This window comes from Elephantulus edwardii, unplaced genomic scaffold (genome assembly GCF_000299155.1).
Source record: "Elephantulus edwardii isolate Elephantulus edwardi_28Jun2011 unplaced genomic scaffold, EleEdw1.0 scaffold00015, whole genome shotgun sequence".
Taxonomy (NCBI): domain Eukaryota; kingdom Metazoa; phylum Chordata; class Mammalia; order Macroscelidea; family Macroscelididae; genus Elephantulus; species Elephantulus edwardii.
This window is the reverse complement of record NW_006399765.1, coordinates 15,304,849-15,320,402: the sequence shown is the minus strand read 5'-3', so window position 1 is coordinate 15,320,402 and position 15,554 is coordinate 15,304,849. Positions and strand designations below refer to the sequence as shown.

The 15,554-nt window shown below is 45.9% G+C and overlaps 1 protein-coding gene across 1 annotated transcript in view; it reads left to right on the top strand.

The window, feature by feature from the left end:
* Window positions 1-15,554, top strand: part of PTPRT (protein tyrosine phosphatase, receptor type, T) — a 975,109-nt gene that overhangs the window by 896,702 nt on the left and 62,853 nt on the right. The window contains exon 19 of the mRNA XM_006881719.1: window positions 2,176-2,263. Within this exon, the coding sequence (XP_006881781.1) occupies window positions 2,176-2,263 (88 nt within the window). The remainder of the gene's footprint in view (window positions 1-2,175; window positions 2,264-15,554) is intronic.

Sequence of the window (15,554 nt, the reverse complement as noted above, 5' to 3'; positions counted from 1 at the left end):
GTTTCTCTCACACCAGAACTCAAAGTAGATGGTGTATTAAGACGAGTGACTGTCCCTCTTATCTACACTACTGACAGTGAGGTAAGTGGACTGAAGATCCTGCAGATGTACGCTTAGACGCGAGACCAGGGAATGTGGCATTCAGTCTGCGGCTCTACCAGATGCAGGGTGGAGAGAATAATCAAAATGTGGCATGGCCTTCATGCTGCTTCAGATTTATGAAAGCTGCTTTACGTCCTTTAAATGTCCATCTTCCTCTCTGTTCGGTCCCCTGACTGTGCCCTCCCCAGTGCCTGTCAACACTCAGCTCGTAACTCTGTTGAATCCTCCATGTGTGTGTTTATTCTCTGTCTTCTCTTTGCCTGCCTTCTTCTCAAACTGACAGCTCTCATTCCCTCCCTGTCCCCACAAGCTCTGGACCCCTAAGTCAACATCCCACTCAACATCTCAAACTGGAAACGGCTCACGCTTGGCTGCCATTACTATTATTATCATTATGTTGAACATGTTAAGAAGTAGGCAGCATTCAGTAAGTTCTGGGCATGGATCCAAACATTTAACCTAAAACACAATACTTCATTTCTGTCTCCACAATCCATTTCTTCTCCTATTCCGGTGAATGGCATCTTTCTTTCTCCACTCAGTTTTCTGAGTCAAAGCCTGATGATTGGACTGCATTCTTCTTAATCCACATCTAGAGTAGCCTGCCCAGACCCCTTGTCTACTCTGTTCCCATACTTCTTCTGAAAGCACCTGTGACATTTTTGCCTTTAGACTCACCACAAAGCAATATGCCCAGAAATTTCTTTAAGTTTCCCTCAACCAAGAATGAGTGGGAATTGGGAAACTATCCCAACTTCTTCACCACACCAAAGGGACTATTATAAGGTATGAAATGTGCCTATGGGATGGGATTAAATCCCAGTTGAACATGGAGGTACTCTGTTCATTACAATACACTATATTACCTTCTTACCTTAATTGGCTAATTTCCCCCATTCCTCCAGCCATGTTCCTTGGAACTGATTCCTTGTATTCAAACACTTGCCACTGAGTCTGATTCTGGAGGAATCCAATTCAACACAACAGTCAACCAGTCATCCTAAATATAATCACCTCTTGCCATCTCTACTGTCACCACCCTGCTCTAAAGGTCCAAGGTGGTGGTGGTTGTGTACTGTGAAGTCAGAACTGACCCATAGCTGACCCTCCAGCAGGTTTTCAGAGGCAGTTAATCACATGGGAGGAGAATGCCCATCTTTCTCCCGTGGAGCTGCTGGTGGTCTCAAACTGCGTGCCTTCGGGATTACAGTGCCAGCTTCTTAGCACTAGGCCACCAGAGGTACCACCCTCTTTTTCTTGAACAATCACAACAATTTTAACTGCTCTTCCTGACTCCTCACTGGTCCACTTAGAGCTTGTATTCCATACAAGAGCGGGAATAATCTTCATAAAACACAAACGCCATCAGAGGACTCCTCTACTCAAAACAGTATCATGTTTTCCCGTCTCACTTTAAAAATGCCCAACAAATGCCTTGTCTCATCTCACTGCTTCTCATTCTACCAGATGCTCCACCTTTGCTCTTTCCTTTCCTCACTTTATTCCTTGAATAGGGTCTCTTACTCCTGCCTGAGGCAGCCTGGGTCTCTCTGGCTGGTTCCTCCTGCCCTCAAAATAATGTCTTGGCAGCACTGGCTTTTCTGTCATTTAGGTGTTACCTTGAAGGTGACCTTCTCAGAGAAGCCTTCTGAGATCATGTGATCGGAAAGACTTCTTAGCTCCCTTTAATCTCTCTGTATCCTGCTTTAATTCCCTTCATAGCATTTTTTCACTCCTTAAGGTTATGTTTGCTTATTTTTCCCTCTCCTCACTCTGCTGGAGACTCAACAAAGACATTGCCTATCATACTATCTACAGACCTAGAACAGTAGCTGGCAGGTTTTAGTCCTCAATAGATACTGGAAACATGTTGGTTGAATGAATAAATGAGTGAGCAAATGAGTGACTATTTTATCAATGACATTTGAGTCAATTAATGAGTGACTAAGTCCATGAATGGACTAGGTCTAGGTCCTGTAGGCCTTTGTATCAAAATCTTATCTCGTTGATGACTCATAGACACCTGGAACTCTATCTCTAGCTACTCTAACCATTTCTGTCATTGCTTTCTAGGCTTTACCGGAGGGGCAGACAGCTTCATGGGACACGGCCAAGGAGGATGAAAACCGCAATAAGAATCGATACGGGAACATTATATCCTGTAGGTGCCCTTCCAAAAGGCCCCAAGATGCCAGTTTTGGGGCCATGAAAGGACAAACACTCTTATTTGGAATTGGTTATCAAATAATCCTTGATGTTTCCAGCATGGGGGCCACATGACAAAATTGGAGTTTTATTTCAACTTCTATGTCTCACCTGGTCAGGATAATACAGCATAACTCATCTCAGTCAGAGAGGCATTTAGAAAGTTGGGTTTAGGATGAAGAGATCGATTAAGTCTCTGAGGGGGACAGTCTCAGAGGGCTGGGTCTCTGCTAGTATTGCTTGCTCATGACTTCCTCAAGCAGAGGAAGAAGCCGACCCAGAAGGGTTCTCGTTGAAAAGGCCTCATGGTTGGTAAAAGGAAGAGGGCCTCAGGTTCCTGGCAGTTCCTCAGATTCAGAGGAGTATCTTGGCAGCAGCCAGGACAGGAAAGAAAGTTCTAGCCTGTGGGAAAGAAAGTCAGGAAGACAGAGACAGGAAAATAGCACTGACATTAAAAATGATGGTTGAGCGTAGCCAGCTCAGAGGCTCCAAGGAGCACAAGAGATGTGGCTTAAGAGCTGTGCCTTTTGCCAGATCCCACTGCTGGTGGGGTAGAGGCTCTGATATGAAGGGCTGCCACTAAGGAGCCAAATCAGCCTAGGCATTTACAGGCACTGAACCCACATGAGGAAAACACGAGCCTTCCCAGAGCTCCAGGCATGTTCAATGAATGATTTGATGAAGACACTGTTGTATAATGGTTAGAGCCCTCGAAAGTTAGACTACCTAGGTTTCTGCTCAAGCCGTGGGGCCCTGGACATGTTACCGGACCTCTCTAAGATTCAGTTCCTTCATCTTTACAATGGTGGAAATACTGGAGACAGCACTGTAGAGTAATGGTATGCAAAGCCCTTGCTTCAGCACTTGGCACCATCACTCTCGGCCATGGATTTAACTGTCTTCAGGTCGTCAATAAGGGAGGTGGATCTATCATTCCATCCACCGTATTGAAATCAGCATTTACTGAATACCCTGTGGGGATAGAGAATCAGCAATTCATTTCATTCAAGCATCTTCAACACACTCCTTAACAGAGCAGCCTCACTTGTCCCAGCATTAATTGCAACCCAGGGTGACTCCATGGGTGTAACGGTAGATCTGTGCTCCACAGGGATTCAAGTGGCTGATTTGTAGGCGGTTCAGGACCACGTTTTTCTTCCAAGGCACCTCCCAAGGTTAAGTTGGCAGCCAAGCCCTTAATCATTGCATGACTGGTATGGAGGGTGGAGGAAGAGGACCAGTGGGAAGGCTATAGCAGTAGTCCCAGCAAAAGGTGAAGCTTGAACAAAGACAATGGCATCACCTGTGAGTGCAGTTCACGTCAGTGAGGAAGGGAAGAAAAAGGCTGTAGGCGTGGTCTTTAGTTTCAGGTACAGGGGTTTGTGTTGTATGTTCCAAACAGTGATAGTCTCATATTTCAAAGCACCATAAATATAAAGAAGATAGTCACCCATATAAAATATAGAGCGTCTACTCTGAATAAAACGGGAATCCATGATGTCCTCTGTTGCTTAGTGGAACCAGCATGGAACTTTGGACATCTCACCAACTGACAGAGTAGCACTTTGGGGTCCCAGCTCTTCTGATCATCCAATTCAAGAGGGAAAAAAAGAAAAAGATCTTGAATGGTAAAATATTTCTGGTGCAGCTCAGTGTTTTGTTTTGTTTTCCTTTCCCCCCCCCCCCAACTGTCTAGACATTGCCTAAGAAAAAAACCTGGGAGGAAGGAAGAAGACAGTAGAGACAGCTTGGAAAGAAAGAAAGAGGCAGAAGTTTCCGCTTAGCTGTTTCCTGTGCTGATTTAGGAACGGACTAAGAATGGTGAAGCTAATGAGAAAGCATTTATAATTTCTCTCTTAGAAAACAGTAACGTAGACAGCAAGGTTTCTTACAAGTGAAGCATTAGGGAAAAGATGTTCACAGAGTCCTGTAAATATTTATTCAAATCCTGTGACATGCGGGGTTCAGAGCTATTGTGCTTAGGGTCGCTATGAGTCACCGGCAGCTTACCGGCACAAAACAACAACACGGTATGTGAGCATCTTCTCACCTGGGCACTAGAGACAGAGGCCCCCGTCCCAGAGCCACCCACTCAAGCCACAAAGGACTGCCCTCTCTTGTCCCCAGTAGCCCCTGGTAAAGCAGTAACCACTGTCTTGAGACCACTGTTGTAACCACTATGTCAATTCATCTTGCTGAAGGCCTTTCTCTTTATAGCTCATGTTATTTTCCAGAAATTGGTCTCTCTCGATAATGCGTGCAAAGGACATAAACGGAGTTTCACGCTTCTAAGGAACATTCCGGATGTACTTCTTCTGAGACAGAAGTGTTCCTTCTTCTGACAGTCAGTCCATGTTATCTTAATATTCTTTGGCAAGACCATAACTGAGCGTCAAGTTTTTCTACAGTCTTTCTTATTCATTCTGTAGCTTTCGCATACAGATGAGGTGAATGTAAATACCATGGCTTGGGCCAGACACAGTGTAGGCTTCAAAGAGACATCTTTGGCTTTTTATTACTTTAAAGAAGTCTTTTGCTGCTGATTTTCCCAGTGCAATATACTATTTGATTTCTTGACTGCAGCTTCCACAGCCATTGCTTGTCGATTCAAGTCAAATTAGATTTTCAACAACTTCCATCTTGTCTCCGCTTATCATTGTGTTGCTTTATTGGACTACTTATAAGAATGTTTGCCTCTTATGTTGTGGTATAATCCAGAGACTGTTGTTGTTAAGTGCCGTCAAGTCGTAGGGGACTCATAGCGACCCTGTGAACGAAACACCTGAACACTTGTATAACTTTTGTCGTTTCTCCACGTTCATAGAGTTTCTGGAGGCAAACCGTTTCAGAAGTGGATGCCACTCCTGCTTCCAAAGATAGGGATCACCAAATTCTAGGCTGTTACCTTGGATGATCACTCTGGACCTTCCTCCCTGTGGAGAATAAGCACAACAATGCCTTCTGACTAAAGATATTGATCTTGTTGGATGCTGTCATCTTGGTGCCCTGTGACTTGAGAGACCTCTGGGTAGTTCTCTATTGGTTGTCTGTCTCCTTCACTAGAACAGATGCTGCTCGACAGCAGGGCCATGACGGTTTTGCCGTCCTCCCTCCCAAACCCAGGATATGGATGGTGCTCGGTAAATATGGACTGCATGTGAGGGACTCCTGACTTTTCTTCCTTCTCTGAGGGGCTTCAGCAGTAGATCTGTTATCTTCCTGCTTCCAAAATAAGATACAGAATAATGACAAGGAAGAAAAGATGGATCAAGATGACACTTGGGAAGATGAGATTCCAGAAAGGAAGATGATATCAAACCAAACTAATGATAATAAAGAAGGGGGACATAGGAAGAAGAGACAGAATAGAACAACCCATCAACTCTTAGGGCTACTTGGAGATGGAAAAGTACTGTGATTTGTCTTGGCAGCAAGGACAGATAATGGAGATTGAAACTCTAGGATTGGAGTGTAGGTGATGCTATTGGCATATCCTTTGGCCCAAGTCACATCTTTGTGAGCCACACCCAGGTCCAGGACAGAAATGAGGACCATAACATGTCTAGAACACATCTGAGGAAGCACTGACTCGCAGGTGAGGACCTGGCCGTTAATACAGCCTGGAGACTGAGTGCTTCCTTCAGTCATGTGTCCCAGGTACTTGCCATGCACAGACCTAGCCCTGCCTTCTCTCTGCCTGGGGACTCTCTCCAAAGTCAGGCCTGGGCACTGTCCTGCATAAAGCAGTCTTCTAAAGCTGCAGGATTAACACCCCCAGGTGAAGCCCTCCACCAGGAAACAGCCCCACTTCCTCGCTCTTCCACGGAGCTGCAAGTTCTAACCCTTCCCCAGCATTTCCTGTGGGGTGAGGCTGTTGCTCATGATGGCAAGAGGTTATGACAATTCACCCTTCGTAGGCTCCCTTCTCGAACCTGCTCACTCTTCCCTTCTACGAGTGTCCCCTCCAAACCTATAAAGCAAAACCAACCAAACCACCAAAATTCAGTGTCTGCTGATTGACCCAGAGCATGGCAGTTCTCTGTCAGCTTTCCAAGGATGTCAGTCCTGACGGAGGACTGCCCATTGTTCTCCATGGAGCAACTAGTGGATTCAAACCTACGACTTGAAGATCAACAGCACATGCTGTGTAGTTCACAAAATTGCCTGCACTGGAATTTCTGCTTCTTGTCTACCTCGAAGGAAAGCCAGGGAGGTGAGAGAACATTCAAGCATTCTTCTCATGCTCCCACTGTGATGGGTTTAAGTATCCCTGACGGTGTGAAAAGTCAAGCGCTTGAGCAGCTACTACCTTCAAAGCTCGTCTAAACTCACCAGAGGCATCTAAGTAGAATAGTCTGGAGATCATTACCAAGAAGATCTCATGCCAGGAAGACAACTCTGTGATGACTGGAGTCACCAGGAGTCTGAAAGGATTCAACTAAATTGGCTTATTGGGTTTTCCGTTTTGTTTTTGGCTGCTTTTTTTTTTTTTAATTGATGGGCTTAAATAAACCTGAATTCCCTATCTAATTAAAAGGTTGGTAATTCTGGCACAAATCTAGACTAGACAGAGTCTACACTCAGGATGGAAAGGAGATAATGCCAAGGTATCCCGTGGATTTGGGATTCAGAAAATCATGAAGCAAGACAGCTAATCCGTCTATATGCAGAACAGATCATTTGGGAGGATAAGCTTTATGAGGAGGAGTGTGGCATCAAGATTTGAGGAAGACTCATCAACAATTTACGTTGTGCAGATGACAACTAACTTGCTGAAACTAAGGAGGACCTGAAGCTCTTGCTGCAGAAAGTCAAGGGCTGTATGGAGACTTCAGTATAGACTGAAGCTCAACATCAAGATGACAAAGACTCACCACTGAGCAAGTTGGCAGCACCATCATAAATGAAGAAGAGGTTGAAATTTTTAGCAATTTCAGCTTGCTCATCTCCACAATCAACACTCTTGGCACCAACAGTCAGGAAATCAAAAGACTAATTGCACTGAAGTACTGAAGAGTAATAGTGTCTCTCTGGAGACTAAGGTGCATCTGATACCGTCTTTGCAATCACTTGTTATGCATCAGAGAGTTGGACAATGACTAAGGAGGATAGAAGGAGAATTGATGCCTTTGAGCTGTGGCGCTGGAGAAGAGTATTGAGGGTACCACGGACTGCTAGGAAAACAAACAGATTCATCCTGGAAAGGGTTAAACTGGGCGGCTCCTTGGAGGCAAGGATTCTGAGGCTCCGTCTGACATATTTGGAGAAGGACATCATGCTTGGGAGGGTGGAGGGACAGCGCAGGAGGGGAAGGCCCTCTATGAGGTGGGTTGATTCAGTGACTAGGGTAATCAGGGAGAGTGTGTTAGAGACAGTGAGATTGGCACAGGAGAGAGCAGAGTTTAGGGCTGTTGTACATAGGGTCACTATGAGTTGCAAGCAACTCGATGACACATAACAACAACAACAATTGCACTGAGAAAACTTGCAATCAAGGGCCTCTCCAGAGTGCTGAGAAGCAAAAGTGCCACTCTAGAGATCAAGATGTGCCTGATTCAGGCCGTGGTCTTCGCAATTACTAGCTATGCATCAGAGCGCTGGACAATGACTTAGGATGACAGAAGATGAATCTATGCCTTTGTTTTGTGATGCTGGAGAAGAGTCTTGAACATACTGTGGACTGCCAAGAGAACAAATACATCTGTCTTAGAGAGGGTGAAACTAAGTTTCCCCTTAGAGGCTAGGATTTTGAAGCTCTGTCTCACACACTTTGGGCATGTGACCAAGAGGGACCAGTCCTTGAGAAAGACAGCATGCTTGGAAGGGTGGAGGGACAGCACAAGAGAGGAAGACCCCAGATGAGATGGACTAGCACTGTAACTGGGGTAACAGGGATGGATGTGTTGGAGTCAGTGAGACTGGCTCTGGACAGGGCAGGTTTCAGAGCTGTTGTACATAGAGTCACTATGAGTTCTAGATGACCCGATTGCACATAACAACCACCACTGACCAAGCAGAAAAGCACCAACAAAACCACAACCTGAAATTATAATGGAAAAGGTAAAAGAGAAACAGCCCTAAGCAATGGAGTGTGTTCCTACCCTTACATGTGTCTCTCCCAAAGGCAGTGTCTGCTGAGGCTTGATAAATAGAAATATTCTTGGTGTGAGAAGAAAACAGGATGTGATTAGCATCTTAAGGAACCTGGAGCTCAGAGAGGCTGGAGGAGAGGACAAAGGGCCAGGCCATGGAGAACAGAAAGGATTAAAGGGGGAAAGTACGCAGGAGGGCACTGCCTACAAATGAAATAATGGATGGGAAATTTGGGCTAAATAAGTCTTTTCTTCTCAATGATTCTATTTAGAATTTAGCAGTAGAGACAGTGGGCTCCCGGGGAGTGGAAATGGAAAGGAAATGAATGCAGAGTAAGAACAAAGAGGGCTTTGCTTTGTTTTGGGGGGGGGGGGCGCGGATTTCAAGAATGTCAAAGCTGTCCCAATGTGGAAAGTCCTAGAAGGGGTTTCCTGGACTGGCACGAAGGAAATGATACTGAGACAGAGGAAGAGACCCCAGCGGTAAGAAATTTTATAAAACCAGGCCTCTCATCTGTATCAGGATCCTAGAAGGAAATGGGTGACTTCCTCACAGCGGGTATCTTGTGCGGTTAAGAGATTCTTTATCCAAGGGTGAGCTTGGTGTGGGAACCATGGGCATAGTGCAGCGTCAGCTTTGTTGTAAGGTGCCTTTGAGTCAATTCCAACACTTTGTGAGCTGATGTGACAAAGCAGAATTGTCCCCTAGAGTTTCCTAGGGAGCTCCAGTGATACATTCCATGCGGAGCTTGACTGCTAATTCAAGAACGACACCTCATTGGCAGTTCAAATCCACCAGAGGCTACAAGGGAGAAAGACGGGCAGCCTTCTCCCAAGCAACTGACAGACTAGGAAACCCAACAGAGAGTCAGTGTTGAGTTGGTTCTGACTCAACAGTAATGAGAAAATGATTAATTCTCTACCACAGATATCTCCAGATCTTTATCCCTTAGGACCACGAGAAGGGTCTCAACCATCAAACTTGCCTTTAGCAAACTGAGTGCTAAAGTATTGCACCACCAGAGCTCCTTCACTGTGCAGTACACTGGAGTTTTTCTACTACTACTACTACTACTACTACTTACTACTACTACTATACTAGTATACTTAATAATGTTATTCTCAATACTATCCCTGGATTCTTAAAAGCTTCCAAATGGACATTCGAGATGCCATGACATTTGCCTGGAGCCACAGAGAGAGGAGACTCAGGGAGAGCCGAATGTGCAATGTGTAACTGGTTGCCCCACTGCCAGCTGCCCATTCCTGTGGCTCTTGCTGTTCTTGTCACTGGCGTCCTGTGTCTGTTTGCACGGCATCTCAAAGACGTCAACAAGTGAAATGTTTCCAAGAACACCTCTCCTCCAATGACTAATGGAAATAAGTCCTTGTTCCCTTTACGTGAAATAACTTGAAGGTGCCTCTTCTGCATAGTATCTCAGAGTCTTCCATCAGGACACATCCCAGCGACTCAGGGTTCATTAACTTGCTGCCTCGCCCTCTACTGGACCCATTCCTTTCTTGGCCTCACTTCCCACTGACTTCCTGGTGTGACGTAGAGTCATCTTGTAAATCAACTAACCAACCTCCATCCAACCAGCTCCCACTACTGGTGATCTGAGTGTGCAAAGTGGAATTGTGCTCCACAAGGTTTTGTCAATGGCTATTTTTCAGACGTAGATTCCCTGGTCCTTATTACCAGGCATCCTTGGGTGGCCTCTTTGAGTTGGCAGTCAAATATATATAACTGTCTACACCGTCCAGAGACTCCTCAAATCACCCTCTTGCACTCAAAACCCTCATGGTAGGCTCAGATTCTGAGGAGATCCAAATAACAAGCTTTCTTTTCTTCCTTTAGAAGCTTCCTCAGTGGGGCACTGACTGGGTAGCATGCTTAGGGTATACCAGATGGACCTCTCTCCTTCCCTCTCTCAGGTATCTTAAAGCACATGTCCTTGGCCTAGTGGCAAGAAGCTGCACTGCAATCCCAGAGGTACTCTGTTTGAACCTGCCAGATGTTCTGCTGAAGGAGGAGCAGTCTCCTCCGGTACCAGTCAGATCTGATTTGATGGTACACTCACAAAAAATAATAAAATAATAAAATAAATAAAAAAGCACATGTCCTTTGCTACCTCCACCCCACATAAAGGTCTCATCTAATGGAGAAAATCTTCACCGAGTTCTGCAGGGGGACAGCTGCCTCACTTCAGCCAGCATGGACCCAGAACAAGGAGGTGCTCAGAACTCCAGGATATCTTGTCTAATGCCCACACCACCTTCTGTCTTGATAATGGTAATTCAATCAAGATTGAATGCTCAGACCTTTAGTTTCAATGAGGTACCCAGGCAGTCTCAGCAGAATTACCTGCCTCCTCCCCATCCACTCTTGCAAGATGATGGCATTAACATTTCCAATACTTCTAGGGAATGATTTTTCAGCTCCACAATTCATTGTAATGAGTCAAATCTCTTTTCTCTGAAAAATTGCATCTCTTCTCTACCCTTGTCAGTGCCCAGAAGACAGGAAGGAAGAACATCACGTATTCAGACGGGATTCTCTCGCTCGCCCCACCTTTCTGGAATGATTCTCTCCATAAACAGATGTGATTTGAGAGGACTGATTTATTGGGTTATCTTTGGTGACAGAGGAAGAAAGGGCGCTGTGGTTTGTTATGAAAGGTAGAATTGCACAAAGGAGGAAAGTGAGCCAACGCATTCCTTCAGCCAGGGGGAGACAAAGAGTCGAGTGGGCACTGGAGGCAGACCTAACCCTGCCACCGGCCAATCAAGGGACAGGACAGGCCAGGGCAGGCTAGGCTACGTCGATAGAAGAGATGAGGGCCCAGGCCTTTTGTTGCCATCATGAACCGTCATATTCATTCTGACTTGGTAACTCTGTCAGACAGAGTAGAACTGTCCACAGGGTTTCCAAGACCCCTGACCACAAAGTATGTGGTTCAAACCTATCCACCCCTGCATGGGAGAAAGATGTGACAGTTGGCTTCTAGGAAGACGTACAGCCTTGGAAGGCGTGTGGGAAAAGTCTTCTCTGCCATCCTATTGCTTTGCTGTTGAGTCTGAATCAATGCAACATTTGCGAGTGGTTTTGGTCAGCCTTTCAGGAAGCAGTCTGTCACATCCTTCCCGTCTGGAGCAGCTGCCAGGTTCACATCAGCTGACTTTTCCGTTAGTGGGTGAGCACTTAACCACTGCACCACCAGAGCTCCTAGGTCTTGGGTCTGAGTTACCTAAAATCACCTATTTGGCCATGATCAAGGAGGCCCCTGCCCCCTACTAGTAGCTCAGTCCTTCAGATACAAACATGAATATATGCATGAAAAACTTACTGACCATCTGTTGTGTGTCAAGGTCGGTAAACAGAGTGCCCTCCTTTATGACGTGATGGGAACCAGGGGCTCTGTATGTCGTTGAGGAAATGCAGCTGCTCTAAGAAGAGGCCAGGGTGCTGTGAGAAGCTTCCCAAGGAAGGGACATTGAGCTGAGACGTGAAGGATGCATGGTCCTGACCTCAACAGGAGGGGGGCTTTGGGTGTTCTCTCCGTATTTACAAAGGCTCTGTGTTCAGTGGGGCAAATGGTGCACTTGAGCAACTACAAGCCACAGTGACCGGAGGGAGCACTATGACAGGAGAGGGGCACACACAGGGCTGGAGAAGGCAGTGGGTACCGAATTATGAGATCGTGTGGGGAATTTGGACCCTGGTTAGGCTTGGGTCCCTCCTGCTGATGTGCTAGAACTTTGTCATACTAAACCATACAGCCAGCTTGATAAATTCTCGAGAATTTTCTGAGCTAACTGATGACACAGGCGTGGCTTGCAATTAGCCCTGATGGGAGTATTGCCACCACAGAAAACAGCAGAAATTCTAAATCAAGATTTTCCGCCTCTCCCTTCTGTGGGCCCTCTGTTTCAGGGACCTCTTCGAGTTTATTTACCTTACAGTTATGCCTCCTCTCAAGAGAGCTCTAGTGGCTGAGTGGTAAGAAATTGTGCTGCCAACGCAGAGGTATGTGGTTCTAATCCATGAGCTGCTTTAAGGGGAAAAGATAGTTTATTTATTCTAATACAATTTAACTCTGAAATCCCACTGGAGGGTCAGCTATGGGTCAGATCTACCTCGATGGTACACAACAACAACAACTACTTACTGCCTGAGAAATGCAAATAGCTTGTGTGATTGGCTGCTAAACTAATAGTAAGGTGTGCTTTATACAGGCCATGGTCTTTGCAATTACTTGCTCTGCATCAGAGAGTTGGACAATGACTAGGGAGGATAGAAGGAGAATTGATGCCTTTGAGCTGTGGTGCTGGAGAAGAGTATTGAATGTACCATGGACTGCTATGAAAATGAACAAGTTCAACCTGGAGAGGATTAAACCGGGCAGCTCCTTGTAGCCAAGGATTCTGGGGCTTCCTCTGACATACTTTGGACATGTTACCAGGAGGGACCGGGCCCTGGAGAGGGTGTCATGCTTGGGAGGGTGGAGGGGTGGTGCAGGAGAGGAAGACCCTCAATGAAATGGACTGATTCAGTGACTGGGGTAATCGGGATGGGTGTGTCAGAGACAGTGTGATTGGCACAGGATGGAGCAGAGTCTAGAGCTGTTGTACACAGGATCGCTAGGAGTCTCAGGCGACTCGACGGCACATAACAACAATAGCTACCAAGTCCGTCCTGGAGGAAGTACAACCCAGGTGCTCTTTAGAGGTAAGGATGGCGAAACTTCATCTCCCCTACTTCGGGCATGTTGTCAGGGACAGGCCAGTCCTTTGAAAAAGACAATCTACCGGGAAAAGTGGGGTTTCAGAGAAAGAGAGGAAGAACCTCAACAAGACGGACTGAAACAGTTGGATTGACATCTGAAACAACGGGCTCAAATATGTCAGAGATGTTGAGCATGGGCAGGATGGGGCAGGGTTCTGATCTGTTGTTCACAGGGTCGCTATGAGTCAAGGTCTACTTGATGGCCCCTAACAACCACCACCAGTCCCACCCTCCGTGGACGACAGAGCTTGTCCATCTCCTGGCTCGGTGGACAGCCAGGTGGCGCCAGACCAGTGCTCCTTCCTTTCATCTCGCCACTGAGAGCTGCTTCTCCTCTATGTGATGACTCTTTAACTCCTCTCCTTGTCTTGAATATCAAACAAGGAGTTCCAAATTAGCTACTTCTCAAGCTTGCAGCATGTAGATAGAACATAATGAATGTTCTGGGCTGCTTGTAAATTACCTCCTATAAACTCCTCCTCGTCGCCCGCCGCCCTGTCTTTCTCTATGTGCATGTGGGTAAACACAATTTTTTATCCTTCTAATTATATAAAGTTAGAAGAAGAAGAAGAAGGCACAGAGCAATATTAGCATCTCCCACAAGGAATAAATAAACCATGAGGACAGGGCTACTCCTTGCAGTGCTTTCTGGGGGACCTATGACTGTATTCTGTCCTTTAATGAACACATACAGTAACGCCTGGCCTCTGCAGGGAGATGGATTTGTATTTGGTGCAGAGGAAGGGCAAACAAGGAGTGTTAAGTTGCCGAGCAACTTGGATCATTTTTGCACTCACTGCCACTGTCCGCCTCTCATCCAGGCCAGAACCACCAGTGACTGAACACCGGCTGGGTACCAGGCTCCATACCTTCACTTTGGATGCCTGCATTTGCTCAATGAATCATCTCAACACTCTTAAGACAGGAGCTTTGATGACTTAGTGGCAAGGAGTTGCACTGCCAAGGCATGCAGTTTGAATCCACAAGCTGCTCCACAGGAGAAAAGACGGGCATTTTCTTTCTGTGGGATTTAAAGCCTCTGAAAATGCCCTGGGGGGTCAGATCGGAGTTGGTGTAAACCTAACGCCACATAACAATGACAACGAAATTCTGAGAGGTGTGCAGTCCTGGCTGCATTTTGGTGAGGACACCACAGCTAAAAGATACAAATAGCATGGGTCTTGCTAAAAGCTGGAGCTAGGATTTACAGGCAGATCTAAAACCATCTACCACAGAATAGCTCCAGTGAGAGTGGACTGTGGCTCAACTCAACACAATTCATTGCCTGTGGAGACAGAAGTGACTCACAGTTGACCCTCGAGTGGGCTGGAGTTCAAAGGCTGTGAACTGCATGGGAAGTTTGCCCATCCTTGTTGCAAGGAGCAGCTGAGGGATTCAAACCACCAGCCTTTGGATCAGCAGCATAACACTCTACCCACTAGGCCACCAGAGCTCTAAGCTGATTCTCACTCATGGTGACCCCTTGTGTGTCAGAGTAGACCTGTGCTCCACAAGGTCTCAATGGCTCTTTTTTTTTTTTCAGGAGTAGATTCATTGCCAGACCTTTCTTCCAAGGAACTTCTGGTTGAGTTTGAACCATCAAACTTTTAGCAAGTAGCTGAGCACTTAACTCTCTGTGCTACCCAAAGACTCCTTAGAAGAACTCTGTTTGTGATCAAGAATGTGTTTTCAATGAACAAAGAGAAGAAACCAGCAAACATCACATCTAGTGATTACACCTTTCCTCTTTAAGAATATCTGACTAAAGAAATTGAGTGTGTTTCTTTTTTTCATCAATTTTGCTTTCAGATTTTTACAATTTATTTTCAAGAAAATTCCCTTTCAGCATTCTAAACCAGAAGCTTCATTTCCAAAGCTGCAGACTCTAGGGGTAGGCACAGACCTCAATAAATAAAGGAGGGGGGTTTTTTAATCAATAAGTTATTAGTGAGACCACTGAGTGCAAATGCAATTTGAAATTTTACTCTTTAAAGTCTTACAGTTTCTTTAACTGCTGGTAACCAGGCTTGATGCCCAGGTGAGGTGCCAGGCATCTTGGGGGCCAGAAGACTGTGCAGGCTGGTGACTGACCATTTGCACAAACTACAGAAGCAGTTGTGGTCCAGGAGCAGTGCACTGTGTGGGCACAGCTGGGACCTAGGTCCAGGTGGATCTGAAATCAAATCCAAGCTCTGCCATTTAGAGACCGCATGATTTGGGAAACTTGTTCACTTCTCTGAATCTCATTTATTCTCTTGTGAATTAGGCAGAATAACAGTACCACCTCATTGTGGCATGACTGTAATTAATAGCTTCTAGAGCTATTTCAGGAGCTCTGGTGGCCTAGTAGTAAGAAACTGCACTAAAGT